The sequence below is a fragment of the Barbus barbus genome (genome assembly GCF_936440315.1).
Source record: "Barbus barbus genome assembly, chromosome: 18".
NCBI classification, from domain to species: domain Eukaryota; kingdom Metazoa; phylum Chordata; class Actinopteri; order Cypriniformes; family Cyprinidae; genus Barbus; species Barbus barbus.
Window position 1 is genome coordinate 25,941,223 of NC_136746.1, and position 20,808 is coordinate 25,962,030.

General features: G+C 38.5%; 1 protein-coding gene across 1 annotated transcript in view; it reads left to right on the forward strand.

Moving 5' to 3' along the window:
- The window catches only part of cdh23 (cadherin-related 23), a gene marked incomplete at its 5' end in the record, with an annotated part of 216,819 nt that extends 196,879 nt beyond the window's left edge, over positions 1–19,940 (forward strand). Inside the window, 26 exons of the mRNA XM_079440403.1 lie at positions 74–176; positions 1,003–1,128; positions 1,635–1,838; positions 2,093–2,551; positions 3,607–3,723; positions 4,443–4,667; positions 4,811–4,980; positions 5,588–5,725; positions 5,819–5,938; positions 7,252–7,429; positions 7,770–7,981; positions 8,720–8,914; positions 9,026–9,139; positions 10,710–10,839; positions 11,260–11,523; positions 14,589–14,750; positions 14,856–15,112; positions 15,243–15,340; positions 15,514–15,634; positions 15,723–15,802; positions 15,962–16,002; positions 16,141–16,201; positions 16,416–16,545; positions 16,701–16,823; positions 17,566–17,676; positions 18,727–19,940. Coding sequence (XP_079296529.1) covers positions 74–176; positions 1,003–1,128; positions 1,635–1,838; positions 2,093–2,551; positions 3,607–3,723; positions 4,443–4,667; positions 4,811–4,980; positions 5,588–5,725; positions 5,819–5,938; positions 7,252–7,429; positions 7,770–7,981; positions 8,720–8,914; positions 9,026–9,139; positions 10,710–10,839; positions 11,260–11,523; positions 14,589–14,750; positions 14,856–15,112; positions 15,243–15,340; positions 15,514–15,634; positions 15,723–15,802; positions 15,962–16,002; positions 16,141–16,201; positions 16,416–16,545; positions 16,701–16,823; positions 17,566–17,676; positions 18,727–19,065 — 4,278 coding nt within the window. The 3' untranslated portion in view covers positions 19,066–19,940. The remainder of the gene's footprint in view (positions 1–73; positions 177–1,002; positions 1,129–1,634; positions 1,839–2,092; positions 2,552–3,606; positions 3,724–4,442; positions 4,668–4,810; positions 4,981–5,587; positions 5,726–5,818; positions 5,939–7,251; positions 7,430–7,769; positions 7,982–8,719; positions 8,915–9,025; positions 9,140–10,709; positions 10,840–11,259; positions 11,524–14,588; positions 14,751–14,855; positions 15,113–15,242; positions 15,341–15,513; positions 15,635–15,722; positions 15,803–15,961; positions 16,003–16,140; positions 16,202–16,415; positions 16,546–16,700; positions 16,824–17,565; positions 17,677–18,726) is intronic.
- Between the last annotated feature and the right edge of the window lie 868 nt (positions 19,941–20,808).

A 20,808-nucleotide genomic window follows, 5' to 3' on the forward strand; every position in this document is an offset into this window, starting at 1 on the left:
ATAACTCAGCATTTCCAGGCTTCACAGCACCATCAGGTGAACACTCTCATGAGACTCCTTTCTCTCTGCTCAGGACTCAGAGTTGTTGGTGGTGACGGTGCTGGATGTGAATGACAACAGGCCCATCTTCACTCAATCCAGCTACAGGGGCGAGATCAGTGAAAACTCACCCACAGGTTCTTGTTAACCACTTCCTGACTCTCAGAAATGAAGATCTCTCAGATCCTCTTCAAAGAAAGGGCAGAGAGGAAACGCTTTTTATCTCGTTTAGAGGGTTGTCAGAGATTAAAAAGGCTGTGTTGATTGCCTTTGTCATGACAAATCTTTTCAAACACAAGTATGTTGCACTATTACAACACTGTGTAACTTTCAGAACTCAGAACAAAAATACCATTTATTAAACAAATTTGAAAAAGTGGCTTCTTCTAAAATCTTCAGGTTTCTGAAATTTGATGTTAACCCTTGATCTTCGCTCACATAATGCAAATGTGTAACCCATAAGTAGGCACAAGTCTTAAGGGTTAAAAACAGACAAGCTAGATTACATTTTTATAGCACTTTATACAGTACAAGTTGTCAGTTATTAAATTGATTTGATTCAGGAATAAGGCAGCTCTGCAGAAGACAATAATAACATTATATTGTCATTCATGATTTGTTCTTATCTGAGTGCAGTCAAATCAGTAAAATATTCTTGATATTAGTTGTCTTTTAAACCCCAACTGAGCAAGATAAAGGCAACAGTAGCAAGGCTTAAATGGCTCCTCTGGCTTAAATGGTGGCAAACGGTGTGATTTAGGATTTGAGGTGGCATCACAAGTCTGACATTATTCAGTAATCATGAAAGTAAGCATGAAAAACTAGATTTTGACTCTCTTGGGCAGCCGAAGTTGACTAATATAACATACTCTGAAGGGAAATAAACAGTGATGGTTATAACTCATTTAACATGAGATCAAAGCTGAAACTCTCTCTCTCTCGCTCTGTCTGTCTGTCCATCAGGCACCACTGTGTTGATTCTAAACGGCCCAGTTCTAGCAGAAGACAAAGATATTGGGGAAAATGCAGTGGTGAGGTATCGTCTTCTGGGAACCAGAGTGGACCTCTTCTCCATAGACTCCCGCACAGGTCTTAATATTCAGTTCGACTGTTCACCTTGATGTAGTATTTTCTGTTTAGTAGAGGTTTTTTTTTTTCTGTTAGTACAATCCATTTTTATTTTAGTTTAGTGTTACCAAACGGAAATGGAAAAATAATAACAGATTTCCCAAACATTCCTTGTCTGCCATTGGTTAAAAAACAGATCAACTCAAGCCAGTAAATTCAGTGTTACTGTGTCAGGTTGGTTGAGATGCTCAATAATAGAGTTTACACTACTTGGCTTTGTATATTAATTTAAGAAAGTATTTTAACATCAAATGAATTTAACACAATCTTTTTTAAAAGTTTTTCAAATGATTAAATGGTCTTAAATTGAATTCCTTTAAACATGCAGATACTTTTATATCTGTGGTATCAGTTATACAAGATAACAGTCCTCCCACCTTTCATACACCCACAGAATTTCTCGTAATCAAGCACTACTCCCACTCATGACATGCTCTCGTTCCCACCCCCTCTCTCTGCGTCTGTAGGGGTGGTATCAGTGCGTGGGGGTGCTGTGCTGGACCGGGAGGCTTTCTCTGTGCCACGGGTAGAGCTGTTTCTGCTTGGGGAGGATGTGGGAGGTTTAAACAGCACCGTTCCACTCACTATCACCATCCTCGACATAAACGACAACCCACCTGTCTTCAATCCATCCAGTTTCACTGTACACCTGCCAGAAAACAGCCCCACAGGTGAGACAGACAGTATCAACTGATAGAGGTGGATGAACTGGTAGAAAAACTAGTTTACTCTGGTTTGTTGGGCCCCATTGCAGAGTAATTGTGAGTGTGTTGTTGTTATAAATTAATATTTATAATGGATATAATAATGTTATATTATGAGTTATCCTCATTGGTTTCATTTTAAATGCTAAAATTGCTAAAACTAAAAATGTACAGTATATATAGAGAGTGTGTGTTTTATGTATTATTGTGTGTATTTTCAGGTGTGGTAGTAACGCAGCTCTCGGCGAGTGATGCTGATGCGGGCTCTAACGGTTGGCTGCAGTATCGCTTGGACAGCGGCGCTCAGGACCGTTTCATCGTTGACGCTCTTTCTGGCGCCGTTGTGGTTGGCAATGCTACGCTGGACAGAGAAGAGCGTAGCTCGTACCGTCTAGTTGTCATAGCAATTGACCGAGGCACACCCTCTCTCTCGGGAACGGCGACGTTAACTGTCGTTCTAGACGATGTCAACGACTCCCGTCCTCGTTTCATAAGGCCTGTGCAGACCATCAGCGTTAACGAGTCAACACCACCGGGAGAGGTCGTAGCTACGCTCACCGCTGAGGACCCTGATCTTCGACCCCGGCTGGAGTATTACATCATCTCTGTGGAAGCAAAGGATGATGGGAATAATCCAGTGGAAGGGCTGCAGCAGTCTTTTGGAATTGACTTTTACACAGGTGAGCGATTATGTCTTAAGTCATTTTTGCTGCAGAAGTTGCACTTTTAGCCCTCGGCACATGTACTCTGCTGTTCAGAAGTTTGGGATCAGTAAGATTTTTTATGTTTTTTAAACAAGTCTTTTATGCTCACTAAGGCTACATTTATTTGATCAAAAATACAGGAAAAATAGTAGTATTGTGATATATTACTACAATTAAAAAAAACTATTTTATTTTAATATACTTTAAAATATCATTTCTTCCTGTGATGCTAAGATGAATTTTGATCAGCCATTAGCACTACTCCAGCCATTTCTCCAGTCTTCAGTGTCACATGATCATTCAGAAATCATTGTAATAAGCTGATTTATTATCAATGTTGGAAACAGTTCTGTAGCGTAACACTTTTTTGTAACCTGTGATTCCTTTTTTCAGGATTCTTTGATGAATAAACGGTTAAAAAGAACAGCATTTATTCAAAATAGAAATCATTTCTAACAATAAAGATTTTAACAATTTGATTTTTATCAATTTAACACATCCACAAATTTCTGACCCTAAACATTTGAACAGTTGTGTATATATTATTACAAAATATTTCTAATTGATTTCAAAGAATAAATGCTGATCTTTTTAATTCTTTTTAAATCTTTTTAACTTTGATCTCTCATCAAAGATCCTGAATACAGTATCACAGGTTACAAAAAATATTAAGGAGCATATTAGAATGATTTCTGAAGGATCATGGGACACTGAAGACTGGAGTAATGAAAATGCTGAAAATTCAGCGCTGCATTACAGGAAAAAAACAGAAGAGTTATTTTAAATCATAATAATATTTCACAATATTACAGGTTTTTTTCTGTATTTTTGATCAAATAAATGCATTCTTGATGAGCATAAGAAACTTCATTAAAAAATATTAAAAACCTTACTGATCCCAAACTTCTGAATGGCATTTGGAATTCAGCAGCTAAACACTATTATACAGTTTTATTAAAAATCTATTTTTACTTCCGGGAAACCATGATGTGCTCTGTTGTGTTGATTTTTGTGTCCATATTTATTCTCAGGTGCTGTGTTTGTACGCAATCCCCTGAACCGAGAGCTGGTTGCCACTTTTGAGATCATCATTTCAGTGCATGACAACGCCAGTGATGTTATTGACATGTCCGTCAGTGTACCCAACGGTAAGAAAGATCTTTCTGTCTACTTATTTGTTCATTTGTTCTTCTATTTCATTTATTCACCCTCAGGTCAGCCAAGATGTAAATGAGTTTGTTTCTTCATTGGAGCAGATTTGGAGAAGTTTACCGTTATAACACTTGCTCACCAATGGATCCTCTGCAGTGAATGGGTGCCGTCAGAGTCCAAACAGCTGATAAAAACATCACAATAATTCACACACCTCCAGTCCATCCATTAATGTCTTGTGAAGTGAAAAGTTGGTTTATTGCAAATATGCTTGTGGATTATTAACATTACTTGTGAATTATTGTGATGTTTTTATCAGCTGTTTGGACTTTCATTCTGACGGCACCCATTCACTTCATATGATCCATTGGTGAGGAAATGGTGTAATTCTAAATTTCTCCAAATCTATTCAGATAAAGAAACAAACTAATTTACATCTACAACTATTCCTTTAATATTGACCACATTGCAATCTTTATCTTCTATTGAAAAAACCCGTATGCGCTCTGGGTGCTAGTTACTAGTGGCCAGGCTTATTAACCGGCAAAGTTAAGCAGGTTTGCCAGAAACCATGCTGGTGACCAACTTCCAGTTGTCAGGTTTTCCTTCCTATAATTTTCAATCTTGACCAGCACTAAACCAGCCTGGGGGGAAAATTTATTTTCTTTTCCACTTTCCGTAAAATCTAATCGTTTAAAATTATTTCTCTCCACAGCCAAATTGACCATCAACGTGCTGGATGTGAATGACAACTCTCCTCGTTTTCGTCCTTTCGGGGTAGCGAACTTCTCTGAGAGGATTCTGGAGGGTGCCGTGCCTGGTACCACGCTGCTGTCGGTGACTGCTGTGGATCCTGATAAAGGACCCAATGGTCAGATCATCTATCAGCTCCTACACCTGCCCCGTGGAGACTACATTAGACTTGAAGACCCATCTACAGGTTACACACATAAACACAGCCGCATTTCTATCAGTGGTCTAATCCTAAACCCTAAATGACTGAAGCTTGAAAATAGGTCTTGCTGATTTAATTCCATCTCTAATCTACATGGGCATTTATTTTTTCTAAATCACTATCCACAGGTAAAATTCTGGCCAATCGGACGGTGGATTATGAACAAGTGCAGTGGTTAAACTTCACAGTGCGTGCTCAGGATCACGGCACACCTCCTCGCTTTGCTGAGCTTCCTGTCTATCTGCAGATTGTTGATGTCAACGACAACAACCCAGTTTTTAAACAACCAATATATCAGGTAAATCAGGACAAACCAGATTGTCAGGGTACTGTGCAGATTTAATGTTTTTCTTTCCTGGTAAATCCACTAAGTATTTTCATTCCGATGGAGGCTATTTATAGCTGTGAAGCTCATATAGTGGCATCAAAAAGTCTAACACTTTAGTGAAAATGCATCTGTGTTGCTTTTTGCTTATTCAATGAGAAAGTTACAAAAGTATAAGCAATGATTATTTAATAAAGTTAGAAATACATTCTAACATGCATTTTATTTATATCACAGTTTTCAAAATCAGTTTATTTTCAGATTTAAATGGTATTTTTCAAAAAACATTAAGCAGCACAACATTGATAATAAGAAATATTTCTTGAGCAGCAAATCAGCATATTTTAATGATTTCTGGAGGATCATGTGATGCTAAAGACTGGAGTAATGATGCTGAAAATTCAGTTTTGCATTACAGGAAAATATTTGAAAATATATTAAAATAGTAAACTTATTTTAAATTGTAATATTTCACAAAATTACAGTTTTTACTATGTTTTTAATCAAATAAATGCTGCCTTGTTGAGCATGGAGAAAGAGACTTTTAAACAGAAGATTTTGTGTATGTTTGTGTGTGCAGAAGTCCATTTTTGAGGATGTTACACTAGGCACTATTATTGTAAGCGTGAGTGCGACAGATGCAGACTCTGGCCTGTTCTCTGTCATTGAATATGGGCTAGTGGATGGAGAGGGCAAGTTCGGCATCACACCCACTACGGTGAGTGTGTTTGGTGTGACAACAAGACAAAGACAATAACAAATGCCATTTATAATGTCATATATATTCATTTTTAATGTCTTATGATATCAGGGTGACATCTACATCCTCTCTGCCCTGGACAGAGAGACAAAGGACCGTTATACACTCACAGCCTATGCCAGGGACAACCCTGGAGGCAGCCCCAACAACCGCAGGGAAAACTCTGTGCAGGTACATAGAATCTGTGGATGTATTGGAATTTGTTTTTAATTTCACCCATTTTATTACTTCTGAAATAATTTGATGAACTTTACTTTATAATTATGACTTCCAAACTCAAAAGTAGGAACTTGGAGGCAGCATATGTTTCCCTTTTTAGCTGCTAAATAAAATAAAATTTCTTGGATCCGGCTCGTTCAGGCACAAAAAGATGAACTTGTATTGTCATTTTATCTCAATGTGAAATCAACATTCAAACAACCTGTTCTGCAATAAAGTCCAGTTGACCACAGGAAGAAAAAACAAACATGGACTTTTGCAAGAGACTTTGACGCAGTTAAGGCAGAGTCTCCTTCACTTCCAGTTCCTGTTTAAGGAGGATATGAAGAGAGCATCAGCTGTGCAAATGAGGTTTCACAAGACGTGTTTGTGAGGTGGCCAAATGTTCAACTTGCACTTCCTCTATTCACACTGTTGTTATGAGGAAATGGGAAGTATAGAAGCAAAACAAGCAGAAATTTTAAAAACCATCATCAAAATACCTGATGCAGTTTTCAATGCAAACTTTGCATAATAATTGACTTTCTATAAACTCCAAATGTGAGTAAAATTCAAAATTCAACAGATCAGCTTTGGTGAGTCCAGATGGCCAGTAACTGTTTCAGGATCTTTATCATCATTATATGTGACCCTGGACCACAAAACAGTCTTAAGTGTCAATTTTTCAAAAAGCTGAATAAATAAGCCTTCCATTGATGTATGGTTAGGATCAGACAATATTTGGCCGAGATACAACTAATCTGGAATCTGAGGGTGCAAAAAAAATATATATATATTGAGAAAATCGCCTTTAAAGTTGTCAAAATTAAGTTCTTGGCAATGCATATTACTAATCAGAAATTTTGATATATATATGGTAAGCAATTTACCAAATATCTTCATGGAACATGATCTTTCTTTAATATCCTAATGATTTTTGGCATAAAAGAAAAAATTATAATTTCGACCCATACTGTGTATTTTTGGCTATTGCTACAAATATACCCCAGTGACTTGAGACTGGTTTTGTGATCCAGGGTCCCATATGTTTTAATTGGAATTGTTGGTTTGCTGCATTCCCAACCAGTGTTCAGATATCAAACTCTCTTGTACATGTTTGCATTTTTTGCACAGAGAGTTTCAGTTTCATGTGAACAGTTTTGCATGAGCTGACCTCAAATACTTTGAAAAACAACCAAAACAGCGTTTGCTACTCCACCTTAACACCTCTGTATCAGATCTGTAAGCTCTGTCTCTCTCTCTCTCTCTCTTTCTGTATCTATTAGGTGCAGTTAACAGTGCTGGATGTAAATGATTTCCGTCCACGCTTCTCAGAGAGAGTTTTTACCACTAGTGTGTTTGAGAATGAGCCGGTTGGTACGTCAGTGATCACAATGAAGGCCATTGACCTCGATGAGGGGGAGAATGCATTACTTACCTATAGTCTACAGGGCCCTGGAGCTGGTAAATCACACACACACACGGATATACAGAAAATATAGATAAATGGGTTGCAAATTTAGGATTAAAGAATTGGCTCTTGGAATTTGAATTGAATTGGATTTCTATAACTTTTTATAGTAAATTATACACACACATAAATTTAACTTAAATTTTAATTTACATAATTTTATCTTAATTTACTATTCACCATCTTGTTTGCTACCTTGATTCAAAACCAGGAAATTAATTGGAAATTCAAGACATTCTCAATTTACTTTCCATGTACAATTTGATAAACGCACTCGAGTATGGCTACATAGTTTGATGATGTTTCTGATGTCTCTTCCTCTCTCTATCACAGATGCGTTCTCTCTGGATCCTGACACTGGGCTGATTCGCTCCCTGCGGTTACTGCAGAGTTTTGAGAGGTTTAATCTGACTGTGGTGGCGACCGATCATGGCAGAACACCTCTCTGGGGAACCGCCAGTCTTCAGATCACCGTCATAGATGTCAATGATAACAGGCCAGTCTTTGTGCGGCCTGCCAATGGCACTATCATGCACATACTTGAGGTGTGTAACAGTGAAAATCCAATCGTTCATTTTTATTACTAAATCCTATTTTCTTTGTTTGAATGTGATGTTGAGTGAATGCAAGCTTTCTCACTCATTCTACAAATTACAACTCAAGCACTTTGATGTATTCTCAGTTATCCCACAGCGCTCTTCTTTTGTCTTCCTCATTGTCTTTCTCACATCACAGGAACTTCACAAGAATATCCATTACATGTAGCTGTCTAGTTGCATGCTGAAACATGCAGTAGAGATCTCATGTGTGTACGTCTGACCGCCAAAGTGAAAAGATCGTGTTGCAGATCTTGCAGCCCTTTATTTCTGAGCCCAAGTGATGAAACCCACCCCAGTGACTCAGAGATGTTAACCATAGTGTCATAGCAGATGGTCTTTTTAGGACTTTGAGGAAACTTTGTAAGTTCCTCTTGCAGTAAGGGCAAGCCTTTAAAACCTTTGAAATGCCTTTGATTAGAGTCAGAAGCACTACATGGCACAAACAAATATATTAATGAAGAGATTCCCTGCTTGTAATTCTGACTGAAATCTCTCGCATGGACGAATGTTCAATACTTTGTTCAGTACCGCTCAATACTTTAACCCAAATCTGTCACATGGAGATCTGTCAAATTTGATGCCCCAGATCTGGGCTGTGAGAGATTGGATGACCTGTTTTTGTACAGGGTCAGACATCATGTATGAGTGAGCATTATGTCGTGTTTTGTGTGTGTCTTGTTGCAGGAACAGCCTCCTGGGCTGGTGGTGTATGAAGTGTTTGCCACAGACGAGGATGAGGGGGTGAACGGAGAAGTCCGGTACAGCTTCCTGCAGACTGGAGCAGGAAATAGGGACTGGGAGAACTTCCATATTGATGCAGTGAACGGAGTGATCACCACTGCGGTTAAACTGGACAGAGAGAAACAAGCCCTGTACAGTGTGAGTCTTTCTTTCTAAACAGACACAGTTCAAAATAAAAGACGATTGAAAACAGCAGAAAACCTTAAAAAATTATGCAATAACAACTGAAATCTCTGTATTGGTGTGCAGCTGGTTGTGGTGGCGTATGACCTCGGGCAGCCCGTCCCATATGAGACCATGCAGCCGCTGCAGGTGGCTCTGTCTGACATTGACGACAATGAACCTGTTTTTTTTAAACCTCCGGTAATGTTTTGATAATTTGTTTTTGATTATCAGATATATCACTATTTTTCAAGTACACACTATAGGCCAGTTGGCCAGTTTAATTTTAACCCTGTAAAACCTGACTATGAAATAATAGTCCTAAAAACCTATTTTATTTAATGAAACATTTAAATTAGCCCGCCTTGTTGGCAAAGACTATTTACACTAACTCCTCCCACCAACGTGTGCTAGGGATAATCAAGACTAAAAAAAGACACTAATTCAGGACCAGTTTAAGTGGCGTAGATGGGAAGTTGCATGCTTTTTGTCGCAATTGCCCCGAGTTTGAGTCCGCCTTTTGTCGAACTTTTTTCTCCCTTTTCAAATCTCATATCGCATCAGAAAAGCATTTATTTTCAATAAAAATGAAGGATATAATCAAAAAGTTGAAAATAAAAGTATCGGGTAGGGTTAGGGTAGGTGTAGGGAGGCCTTTATTGTTTAATAATTTGAATTAAAACTATAATTTACACTCAATACGTTATTATTGCATACTGTTTTATAATGTACTACAATACTGAGGTGCAGATAAATGCCACTATTTGCAATAAGTAGTATAAATAGCAGAAAATCTTGCTAATTTAACAGTGTAAATAGAATTTATAGCTATTTGCACTTAGTGTAAATCGTATCTATTGCTAAAAAAATATGCTATTTACACAGTGCAAAAAGCCGCTGCCTTAAATTAAACTTTAGACAAAATATTTGTTTGCATTTGTGTTTATCACATTTATCACATATCACGTACATGATACATTAGGCTTTTAGGCCTCATAATATAATATAATATAATATAATATAGTATAGAAGAATATGACGCTCATACTCAAAGAGGGAAAGAAAACACCTCAGTTTTATAAAACTGTTGCTGATATTTACTTGGCTTATATGAAATTCTGATAACTTCTAATGTAAATCAATAAGATCTTTGTCAGTATAATAGACTACTTACATAAAATGCATATAAATATCAGTTGCACTCTGTTCCTCCCCCATAATATCTTAGTAAGATATTTAAATGCTTGGTTTTATGATCAAAACTTTGATTATGGAACAAAACATATAATGCGATGTGCTGCAGTGAGTACTGAAAGATGTAAATCACATTCCTTAAAAGCCTGATGTATTGTATTTAATTCTCACATTTTAACATGATTTTTTCTCAAAATGATGAAAATTATGCAATACAAGTAACCCTACGTTGCTTCAGTCTAGTGAGTGTTTGTCTTGAATATTACTATCAATATAAAAGTAATATAAAAGTATATTCTTGCGTAAGATTTTGCAGCAGAAAGACACGTATGTGGATGTTTTCAGAAATTTAACCAAAAATTTAAAATTATTTATCAAATGACAGAAGGCATGTAGTAAACAGGTTTTTCAGCAAAGTTTTGATCATGTTGTTATGTTAAAGGCCTTTGAAATTTGCAAATCAAATATAATACAGTAGGCTTTAAAGGGACTTTTACATCATGAAATGTGAGGGTTGAAAATTTTTCCCATCACTTATTGCTTAAGTCTTGAATTCTGTGTGTTGCGTGTATTTCAGAGAGGAAGTTTGGTGTATCAGTCCCTGTCGGTGCCTGAGCACTCGTCTCCTGGGACCGTTGTGGGGAATGTGACTGGTGCAGTGGATGCAGACGAGGGCTCTAATGCTATCGTCTACTATTTCATCGCAGGTGCGGACACAACAATAAACAACAAAAATGAACCCCTATAGATGCATTTACATCATTATACCATGCTGATCCAGTGTTTGGCTCTGTTCAGCTGTTCGAGGCTCAGAATTTAATGTGAATTGGACTTGGATTTGACTGAATTACTGAATCTCTCTTCATATACAGTATATGAAGTTTAGTGAACCAAGCATCTTTGATCAACTACTGTAGATCAGGACTTTCTTAATAGAACATTTTCGCCTGCAGTTACAAATGTACTACTCAGTTTGCGCAATTTTGTTGCATGAGCAACAAGATGGTGAAATTCAGATTTCTGAGAAACTTTGAATTTTCCTTATAACCTTAGCAGAACATTGGTAGTATTTCATACATGGCCAGTGTAAACATTTTATTAACTGCATTTCTGATGCTCTTTTCTAGGAGGCGATACTGAGGGAAACTTTGGTATGAGTGTGGCCGGAGTTCTACGGGTCAGAAAAGATCTGAATCGGGAAGAAATCCCAGTGTATTCCATCATCGTTAAAGCTTCCAGTAACCGAAGCTGGTCTCTCCCGAGAAGTCAAAGGTTACAGCGGGCCCAAGTGCTTGACCCAAGCCGTGACCCTACATTACAGGAAGTAAGAATCTTCCTTGAGGACATCAACGACCAGTCTCCAAGATTCACAAAGATGGAGTACACCACAGGTAACATATTTGTTGTATTTTGAAACCATTTTCAAAGTTTCTATTTTACAGAGATGTAAGGAATACCTGAAAACCATACTTGAGTAAAAGTAGAGATACCGTGAAAATTACTCCCCTACAAGTTACAAGTCACCAATTCCAAAACAACTTGAGTAAACATCTTAACGCATCTGATTTTAACGGTACTTAATACGAAATATAGGCTCAAAGAGGCACTAGTCAAAGAGATATGCCAGTGAAAAGCTGTACCGTTCTGGAGAAGCTGGAGAAAATAGGCAGAGGCAATGTGTGCAGGTATTTAATGGAAAACCTAGAACAAACAATAAACCAAAAAATACAAGGAACAAAGAACAGATTGATGGACAAACAGACTACCATTACACTCAACAACTCACAAGGAACTAAACAAACACTAGGGGTATATACAGTGGTGTGAAAAAGTGTTGGCCCCCTTCCTGATTTTTTTTTTTTTTTCCATGTTTGTCACACTTTAATGTTTCAGATCATCAAACAAATTTAAATATTAATCAAATATAACACAGATAAACACAACATGCAGTTTTTGAATGAAGTTTTTTATTATGAAGGGAAAACAAAATCCAAACCCACATGGCCCTGTGTGAAAAAGTGCTTGCCCCCTAAACCTAATAAATGGTTGGGCCACCCTTAGCAGCAACAAGTGCAATCAAGCGTTTGCAATAACTTGCAATGAGTCTGTTACAGCGCTGTGGAGGAATTTTGGCCCACTCATCTCGGCAGAATTGTTGTAATTCAGCCACATTGGAGGGTTTTCGAGCATGATCCGCCTTTTTAAGGTCATGCCACAGCATCTCAATAGGATTCAGGTCAGGACTTTGACTAGGCCACTCCAAAGTCTTCATTTTGTTTTTCTTCAGCCATTCAGAGGTGGATTTGCTGGTGTGTTTTGGATCATTGTCCTGCTGCAGAACCCAAGTTCGCTTCAGCTTGAGGTCACGAACAGATGGCCGGACATTGTCCTTCAGGATTTTTTGGTAGACTTCCATTTATCACAGCAAGTCTTCCAGGTCCTGAAGCAGCAAAACAGCCCCAGACCATCACACTACCACCACCATATTTTACTGTTGGTATGATGTTCTTTTTCTGAAATGCTGTGTTACTTTTACGCCAGATGTAATGGGACACACACCTTCCAAAAAGGTGTGTTCAACTTCTGTCTCGTCAGTCCACAGAGTATTTTCCCAAAAGTCTTGGGGATCATCAAGATGTTTTCTGGCAAAACTGAGACGAGCCTTTATGTTGTTTTTGCTCAGCAGCGGTTTTCGTCTTGGAACTCCGCCATGCAGGCCATTTTTGCCCAGTCTCTTTCTTATGGTGGAGTCATGAACACTGACCTTAGCCCTGCAGTTCTTTAGATGTTGTTGTGGGGTCTTTTGTGACCTCTTGGATGAGTCGTTGCTGCGCTCTTGGGAAGGTTCACCACTGTTCCATGTTTTTGCCATTTGTGGATAATGGCTCTCACTGTGGTTCGCTGAAGTCCCAAAGCTTTAGAAATGGCTTTATAACCTTTTCCAGACTGATAGATCTCAATTACTTTCTTTCTCATTTGTTCCTGAATTTCTTTGGATCTCAACATGATGTGTAGCTTTTGAGGATCTTACTTCACTTTGTCAGGCAGGTCCTATTTAAGTGATTTCTTGATTGTGAACAGATGTGGCAGTAATCAGGCCTGGGTCTGGCTAGAGAAACTGAACTCAGGTGTGATAAACAACAGTTATGTTTTAACTGGGGGGGAAGGCAGTTCAAAAACTGCATGTTGTGTTTACTTGTGTTATCTTTGATATCATTAATATTTAAATTTGTTTGATGATGTGAAACCTTAAAGTGTGACAAACATGCAAAAACATAAAAAATCAGGAAGGGGGCCAACACTTTTTCACGCCACTGTAAGCACAGAAGGCTAACAAGCACAGCAAGATAACAAGACACTGCTGGGGAGACTAATCAAGGGGAACCAATGAACAAACAGACTACAAACTGACTACAAACCCCATGGGAGACAGGAAGCAACATAAAAGTCCAAGACAAGGCACAGAGAACATGTAACAAAAACAATAGAGGTGATTTGAGAAGAGAGCATTCATGTTCATTTTCTAAAACCAAAATCAAATTTGCAAAAAACTAGATCCTTCAAAAAGGACTATTTATTAAAATGTATAAAATAATGTTAAGTAAAATTAAAAAGTCATAGCCTTTTTGCACTGAATGTGCTGTTTCGGCACCATTGCTGGCTTCAGTCATGTCCTCATCTCACATAGAAAACACCTGTTACTCACATCTACTTTCTAAGGAACATGAATGCACCTAAAGTAGCCTTGTTGACAAGTTTGGGTGAGTAGGGGCAAAATACACAAGATATAGTTCTTTCAGTGCCTAAAAGCTAGGTACCATGGAAAATGTAATATGTAATTGCAATGCTCATTACAAATGTAGTGGACAGATGCTTATTCAAAAATGTAGTGAAGTAGAGAGTAAAAGGTGCTAATATATTTGATGCTCAGTAAAACTACAGAGTATACAAAAAAGATACTCGAGTACAGTAATTACATTTACTCAAATGCTTTACACCTCTGCTATTTTATATATAGATTTTATTTCATTTCAAATTCCCCACCACTGTTTTTAGGTTCATTTAATTTTTAATTTCCGTTTACTTTGAATTATTTATTCATTTATTTTGTGTAAAACCCTCTAGCTCCACTATCCGCTCAATTTTTCTACTTCTTGCACCTCTTTGGTCTTAAGCTTCTGCTATTATTGATTGAATTAGTTTTCAATCTCTATCATCTTCATTGGAAAGTGTAAAATATATTTCTTCAAATAAACTTCTATGATATAGTTCTCTGAAAAAGCTGCATAAATAAGTTCATAAAATTTGCTAAGGCAGTTTAATGTTATTCATATATTATGTAAATATTTTAATTGCTTTTACATTTTATTTTATTTCAACCCCTGTGACAACCTCTAAGGTATGTCTCTGTTTAGATAAGTAAACTTAAGCTTACCTGTCTCTCTTTCTCTGTCAGGTGTGGCTGCAGATGCTAAAGTGGGCTCAGATCTGATCCGGGTTCAAGCGATTGATAATGACATTGGCAACAACAGTCTTGTTCTTTATCACATTCTGTCCATCCGCTACATCAAACTGCATTCCAATGACTCTGAAGACATGGGCAACGTCTTCATCATTGGTATGTGTGCTTTACACTGTTTAAATCTCTGTTGAAATGTCAGTTAATTTAGATGCCATTTATTGGTGTTATTTTGTTTAGTGACTCTTCTTTTTTTTTTTCCAGGTGAGACTGATGGAATCATCCGGACGTTTGACCTGTTTATGGCTTATGATCCGGGTTATTTTGTGGTGGAGGTTCTGGCGAGAGATCTGGCAGGACACAGTGACGTGACTCTGGTGGGCATTTACATTCTCAGAGACGACCAACGGGTGAAAATCGTCATTAATGAGATACCAGAGCGTGTCCGACTGTTTCAAGAAGAGTTTATAAACCTGCTCTCAAACATCACAGGAGCCATAGTCAACACTGATGACGTACAGGTACACGTGTGTTTGTGCTGCCAATATTACTGTCATTAGAAATTAAATTACAGTCCATGTCTGTAGTTATATCCAATATCTCTCCTGTCATGACCATGCAAAGATTGAATCATATATTTATTTCCGATAGTTTCACGTGGATAAAAAGGGAAGAGTGAACTTCGCTCAAACCGATGTTCTGATTCATGTGGTCAACAAGCAGACCAACCGTATTCTAGATGTGGAGAGGTACGAGTTATATACCAGATATGACCAATACATATCAAATGGGTGTTTCTTGAACTATACAGCTTGCTTTATTTTTTTATATTGATTATTGCATTTGATTAATGCTGTAGTCTCCTCCGCAGTTGCTTTGATCCTTTGAGGATGATTGATTGATTCGCTGAATTGGTTTTCAGGGTGATTCAGATGATTGATGAGAACAAGGAGCAGTTGAGGAATTTGTTTAGAAACTACAACATTCTGGATGTTCAGCCTGCTGTGACTGCTCGTGCACCTGACGACCTCACCACCTTACAGGTGTGTGTGTGTGTGTGTTTGTATACAACGCTTTTATTGAATTAATAAAACATTATATACAGCATGAATGCCTATTCATCTCTTTCAGATGGCCATTATCATCTTGGCAGTTTTACTCTTCCTTGCTGCCATGTTGTTTATCCTGATGAACTGGTATTACCGCACAGTGTAAGTACTGTCATTAAAAGCATTTGATTTTTTGCATTAGATTAGTAAAAATTAATGCATAAAATCCTGTTCTGTCACTTCCCTTGTTCACTCACTTCCTGTTCAATGCATAACCAGGTATCTGAGGTTCTGAGTTTTTTTGTTTCTTGTTTTTAACAGGCACAAAAGGAAGCTGAAGGCAATTGTTGCTGGCTCCACAGGTAAGTTTCTGGGAATGTCCCATCCCTCGGTTTGGAGGAAGCGGAGACTAATCTTCACACCAGTTGAAGTTTAACAAACGTGGCTTTTTGTTTGTTGTCAAGGTAAAAGCATGTTTATTTTTCTCTCTCTATCTACAGGAAATCAGGGGTTGATGGATATTCTGGATATGCCCAACACAAACAAGTACATGTTTGAAGGGTGAGTGAGTGATACAATGGTGTTGTTGATAGGAGACTTTTTGTATATATGTTAACAGAGCTCCAGACTGCTAAAAGAATCACAGGTGTTTCAAAACTTAACATACTCTTAGATATGTTCAATATACAGTGTTGATTGTTATCTAACAAAGACTGAATTGCAAGGTTTAATTGATTGCATCACAATGCGTCTCTTTCTCTGCATGTGCTTGTAGAGCAAATCCAGTGTGGCTAGATCCTTTCTGCAGGAATCTGGAGTTAGCGGCACAGGCGGAGCATGAGGATGACCTTCCTGAAGACTTAAGTGACATTGCTGACCTCTGGAACAGCCCGGCTCGCACACATGTAATAAACTCACTAAAACACTGTCAGAATCATGCCATGGAGGATGTAATGTCATCACAAGAAACTACACCTATTTGTCTCCTCTTGCCTTTGTGGGGTACTTAAGTGCCATTTTCACTTTATAGGGTACTAAATAAATATCTTGTCTTCTATAGGGTACATTTGGACGTGAGCCTCAGGCCTCTAAACCAGAGGATGACCGATATCTACGAGCTGCTATTCAGGAGTATGACAACATTGCCAAACTAGGACAAATCATGAGAGAGGGGCCCATCAAGGTGAGAACATTCACTACAAAATCTTTGATAGCACAAATGTGACCCTGCACCACAAAACCAGTCATAAGTAGCTCAGGTATATTTGTAGCAATAGCCAACAATACATTGTATAGGTTAAAATTATCGATTTTTCTTTTATGCCAAAAATCATTAGGATATTAAGTAAAGATCATGTTCCATGAAGATATTTAGAAAATTTCCTACTGTAAATATATCAACTTAATTTTTGATTAGTAATATGCATTGCTAAGAACTTCATTTGGACAACATTAAAGGAGATTTTCTCAATATTTAGTTTTTTTGCACCCTCAGATTCCAGATTTTCAAATAGTTGTATCTCAGCCAAATATTGTCATATTCTAATAAACCATACATCAGTGCAAAGCTTATTGATTATCAGTTTCTCAAATTATTAAATCTCAATTTCAAAAAAATTTACCCTTATGACTGGTTTTGTGGTTCAGGGTCACAAATAGAAGATGGTATTATCATAGAGATTCGGTACTTTTTAAGGCCTGATTCTTAGACACAAATCCAAACTTTAACATGTTTTAAATGTGTTTTCAGTTTAGAATCAACATTTATGGTGTTATTTTGTCCAAAGTAAGACTTGAACTCAGATTAGGACCCAGTATAATATAATGTGGAGTGAGATCATGTTCTTAATGAGGTGAAATATCACAATCATGCTGAAGGATTCAGTTCATAAGACACCACATGATCAATGCTGCCATCCAATCAGGGCTCGCTGCTCAATGTGGTTCTGGATGACTACCTGAGGCTCAAAAAGCTGTTTGCCGCCCGCCTGGTCACCAAGTCAACCAGCCACGGTGACCAGTCATCAGTCACAGAGGTGGGCGATGTAACAGGGTGCTGTGTTTGCTTTCCTCTACACCCCTCTTCCTCACTTCTGGCTGACTACGTCTCCACCCTGTCCTATCAGTAGAAACCCTGGGTTCTCCTGCTGTCCAGAGTCATGTGACTCTGCTGGTCTTTCCCAGGCTTTCACAGCCTGCTCACTGCTCTTCACTGCTTCACAGATGTTTGCTGCTCTCTCTTCTTGGTGTTTCCTCTAAAACTGCTGTCAAATTGTAAGTTTTTGTGTTAATGTTTAATGTTTATTTATTCTGCTTCTTCCTTACATTTGTCTTTCATCCATCCATGCATCCATCTACCAATCTAAAATTCCATATATCGATTGTTGAATCCATAATATCAATAATCTATCCTTCTTTCTATCCAACATATATCCAACACATTTTTGGATCTACCAATCCAAAATTCCATTCATCCATCTATAATTGCATCCATCAATAATTCCATCTCACCATGCATCTATTCATCACTCCATCATTACATCCATCCATTCATCATTGTATCCATCATTCCTTTTATTTACCCATCATGCATCCATCTATTCATCTACCAATCCATAATTCCATGCATCCATTTGACTGATAAATTCATCCCACCATCCATCCTATATTCACCACTCCATTAATGCATCTATCTACCAATCCATAAATCTATTCAACCATCCATAATTTCATCCATCAACTAAACAAACCATTAATTCCTCCACCCATTTACCCACTTGTCCATGCATCCAACCACTATTGCATCTTTCCATAATTCCATCCCACCATACATCCATCATTGTATCCATCCACCAATTCATAATTCCATGCATCAATCCGTGTTTGCATATGTCCATAATTACATCCCCCATACATGCATTTGTGACGTTAATCCATTTATCATTGTATCCATCTACCAATCTATAAATTCATTCAATCATTCATCCATCCAACCAACCATCTATCCATCCATCCATTCATCACTCCATCATTGCATCACCTCCATTCAATCATGCATCATTTTCATCCATGTTCTCCTCTCTCAGCTGATCCAAAGTGACCTGGATGAAGATGACGACGAGCGTGTTGGTGTCGGAGGTCGAGGAACCCTTCGCTTCAAGCACAAACTCCCAATCGAGCTCAGGGGTACTGACGGGGTGCATGCAGTTCATGGCAGCACAGGCACGCTGTTGACCTCTGACCTCAATAGCCTGCCTGAAGATGACCAGCGGGCTCTGGCACGTTCCCTTGAAGCCTTGCATGCAGACGGCGGACTGTATGCCGAACGCAACGCCCGAACAGAATCTGCAAAATCCACACCTTTGCACAGAAACAAGGGCAGCGACACACTGTCTGAGAGTCCTTTAGAGATCACGGAATTATGACTAGCCGAGGCCTCGCTGGTCTGAGAAAACTACAACGTGCATGCCACTCCTGGTTCTTTGTTTTCAATGGAAACTCTTCCCTGCGATGTGGAGAAGAGTTCAGGTTTGTAAGGGCCAGGTGTGAGGAGGGTGTGTAGATGTGTGTGTGGACCAAATCAAGGGTGGCTCATCTTGTCAGGGCTACTTCAAGAGTACTGAGACTTTAACCGCACACTCTCAAACTACACAATGGGCAATAAATGCACTCTCAGACCAGTGGAAGGCCGATTACGGACACTAGTTTTTATTTAGTTACTTTTTCATATTTCAGTGGGACACCAGGGAATAACATGATGTATGTGTATAATGAACTCTATGAACTGCTTATGAGAGTATATCTCTGGGGCTTTTCACACTGCGATTAATCCTGGGTTAAACATTATTTCACACTTGGAAATTGAAAAAGTTGGGGTTCTGAAGCTAGAACAGAGTTAGCACTGTTTATTGCAGTGCCATGGGTATATCGTGTGAAACAGTGCAGTGCTAGTAAACGTTGATGAATTTAACGATAGACAATGAATGAATTCATTCAAATATTCATGCACATCGTATGGCTGCAGGAAGTATCTTTATCTTACGATATGTTTAGTTGAATAGTCAGTGTTTAAAAATGCTGAACAATGATGGTAAACGTGTTAACTGGAGAGATTAAGAAACAGTATTATTTTTGTATGTATATTGTTTATCTATAGTATTTAAATTCGTAAAACACAATTGCAAAGTTTCTCATTTTTCATGCAGGGGTCCCAAACAGTTCCCTTCTCTTCCATTGGTCGAAAAATGGATATCCCCGCTCTAAACGCACGCCATTGGTTGAGCTCATGTTGCCGCGTCTTTTCGCCCAATCCAACCTACAAATGGCTTACTTTTAGTTGTCCATAGTTACGGGGAAGTCGTGGCCTAATGGTTAGAGAGTCGGACTTGTAATCCGAAGGTTGCGGGTTCGAGTCTCCGGCCGGCAGGGATTGTAGGTGGGGGAGTGAATGTCCAGCGCTCTCTCCACCCTCAATACCACGACTGAGGTGCCCTTGAGCAAGGCACCGAACCCCCAACTGCTCCCCGGGCGCCGCAGCATAAAAATGGCTGCCCACTGCTCCGGGTGTGTGTTCACGGTGTGTGTGTGTTCACTGCTGTGTGTGTGCACGTTGGATGGGTTAGATGCAGAGCACGAGTTCCGAGTGTGGGTCACCATACTTGGCTGAATGTCACTTCATACTTTATAGTATTGCGGTACCTGTCAAAATACAGGCGATGTCAGTATTTTCCAAATAGTTCCGTGATGCAGTACATTAGTAAATATTCTCACATTTGTTACCGAAACTGAACTTTGTTGTGTAGTGGTGCTTGTAGCTCAGATGCGTTTGGCATGTAATTTGACAAAGCGTGAGAGACGGAATGCAATGCATTGTAAGAGTATGTCGAGACTCATTTTTACTAAGTGAACAAGATGTGACGCAGTTAAGTTCAGTGGACACTCAAGGTCCGTTTTGGTGTGCGGTTACTTCAAATAAAATGAAATATTGAAACAAAAGCCCCTTTCACACTTACAGACTTTACCGGTAAATTACCGTTAGGAGATAATGTGTGAACAAGATCTTTTAAAAAATACCGGCAAATTCGTTCCAGCAATTTACCGGTACGAGAAGTTGTAGCATTACCAGTAAATGACTGGAAATCTGCTCTATGTGAATGCATTATGAAGAT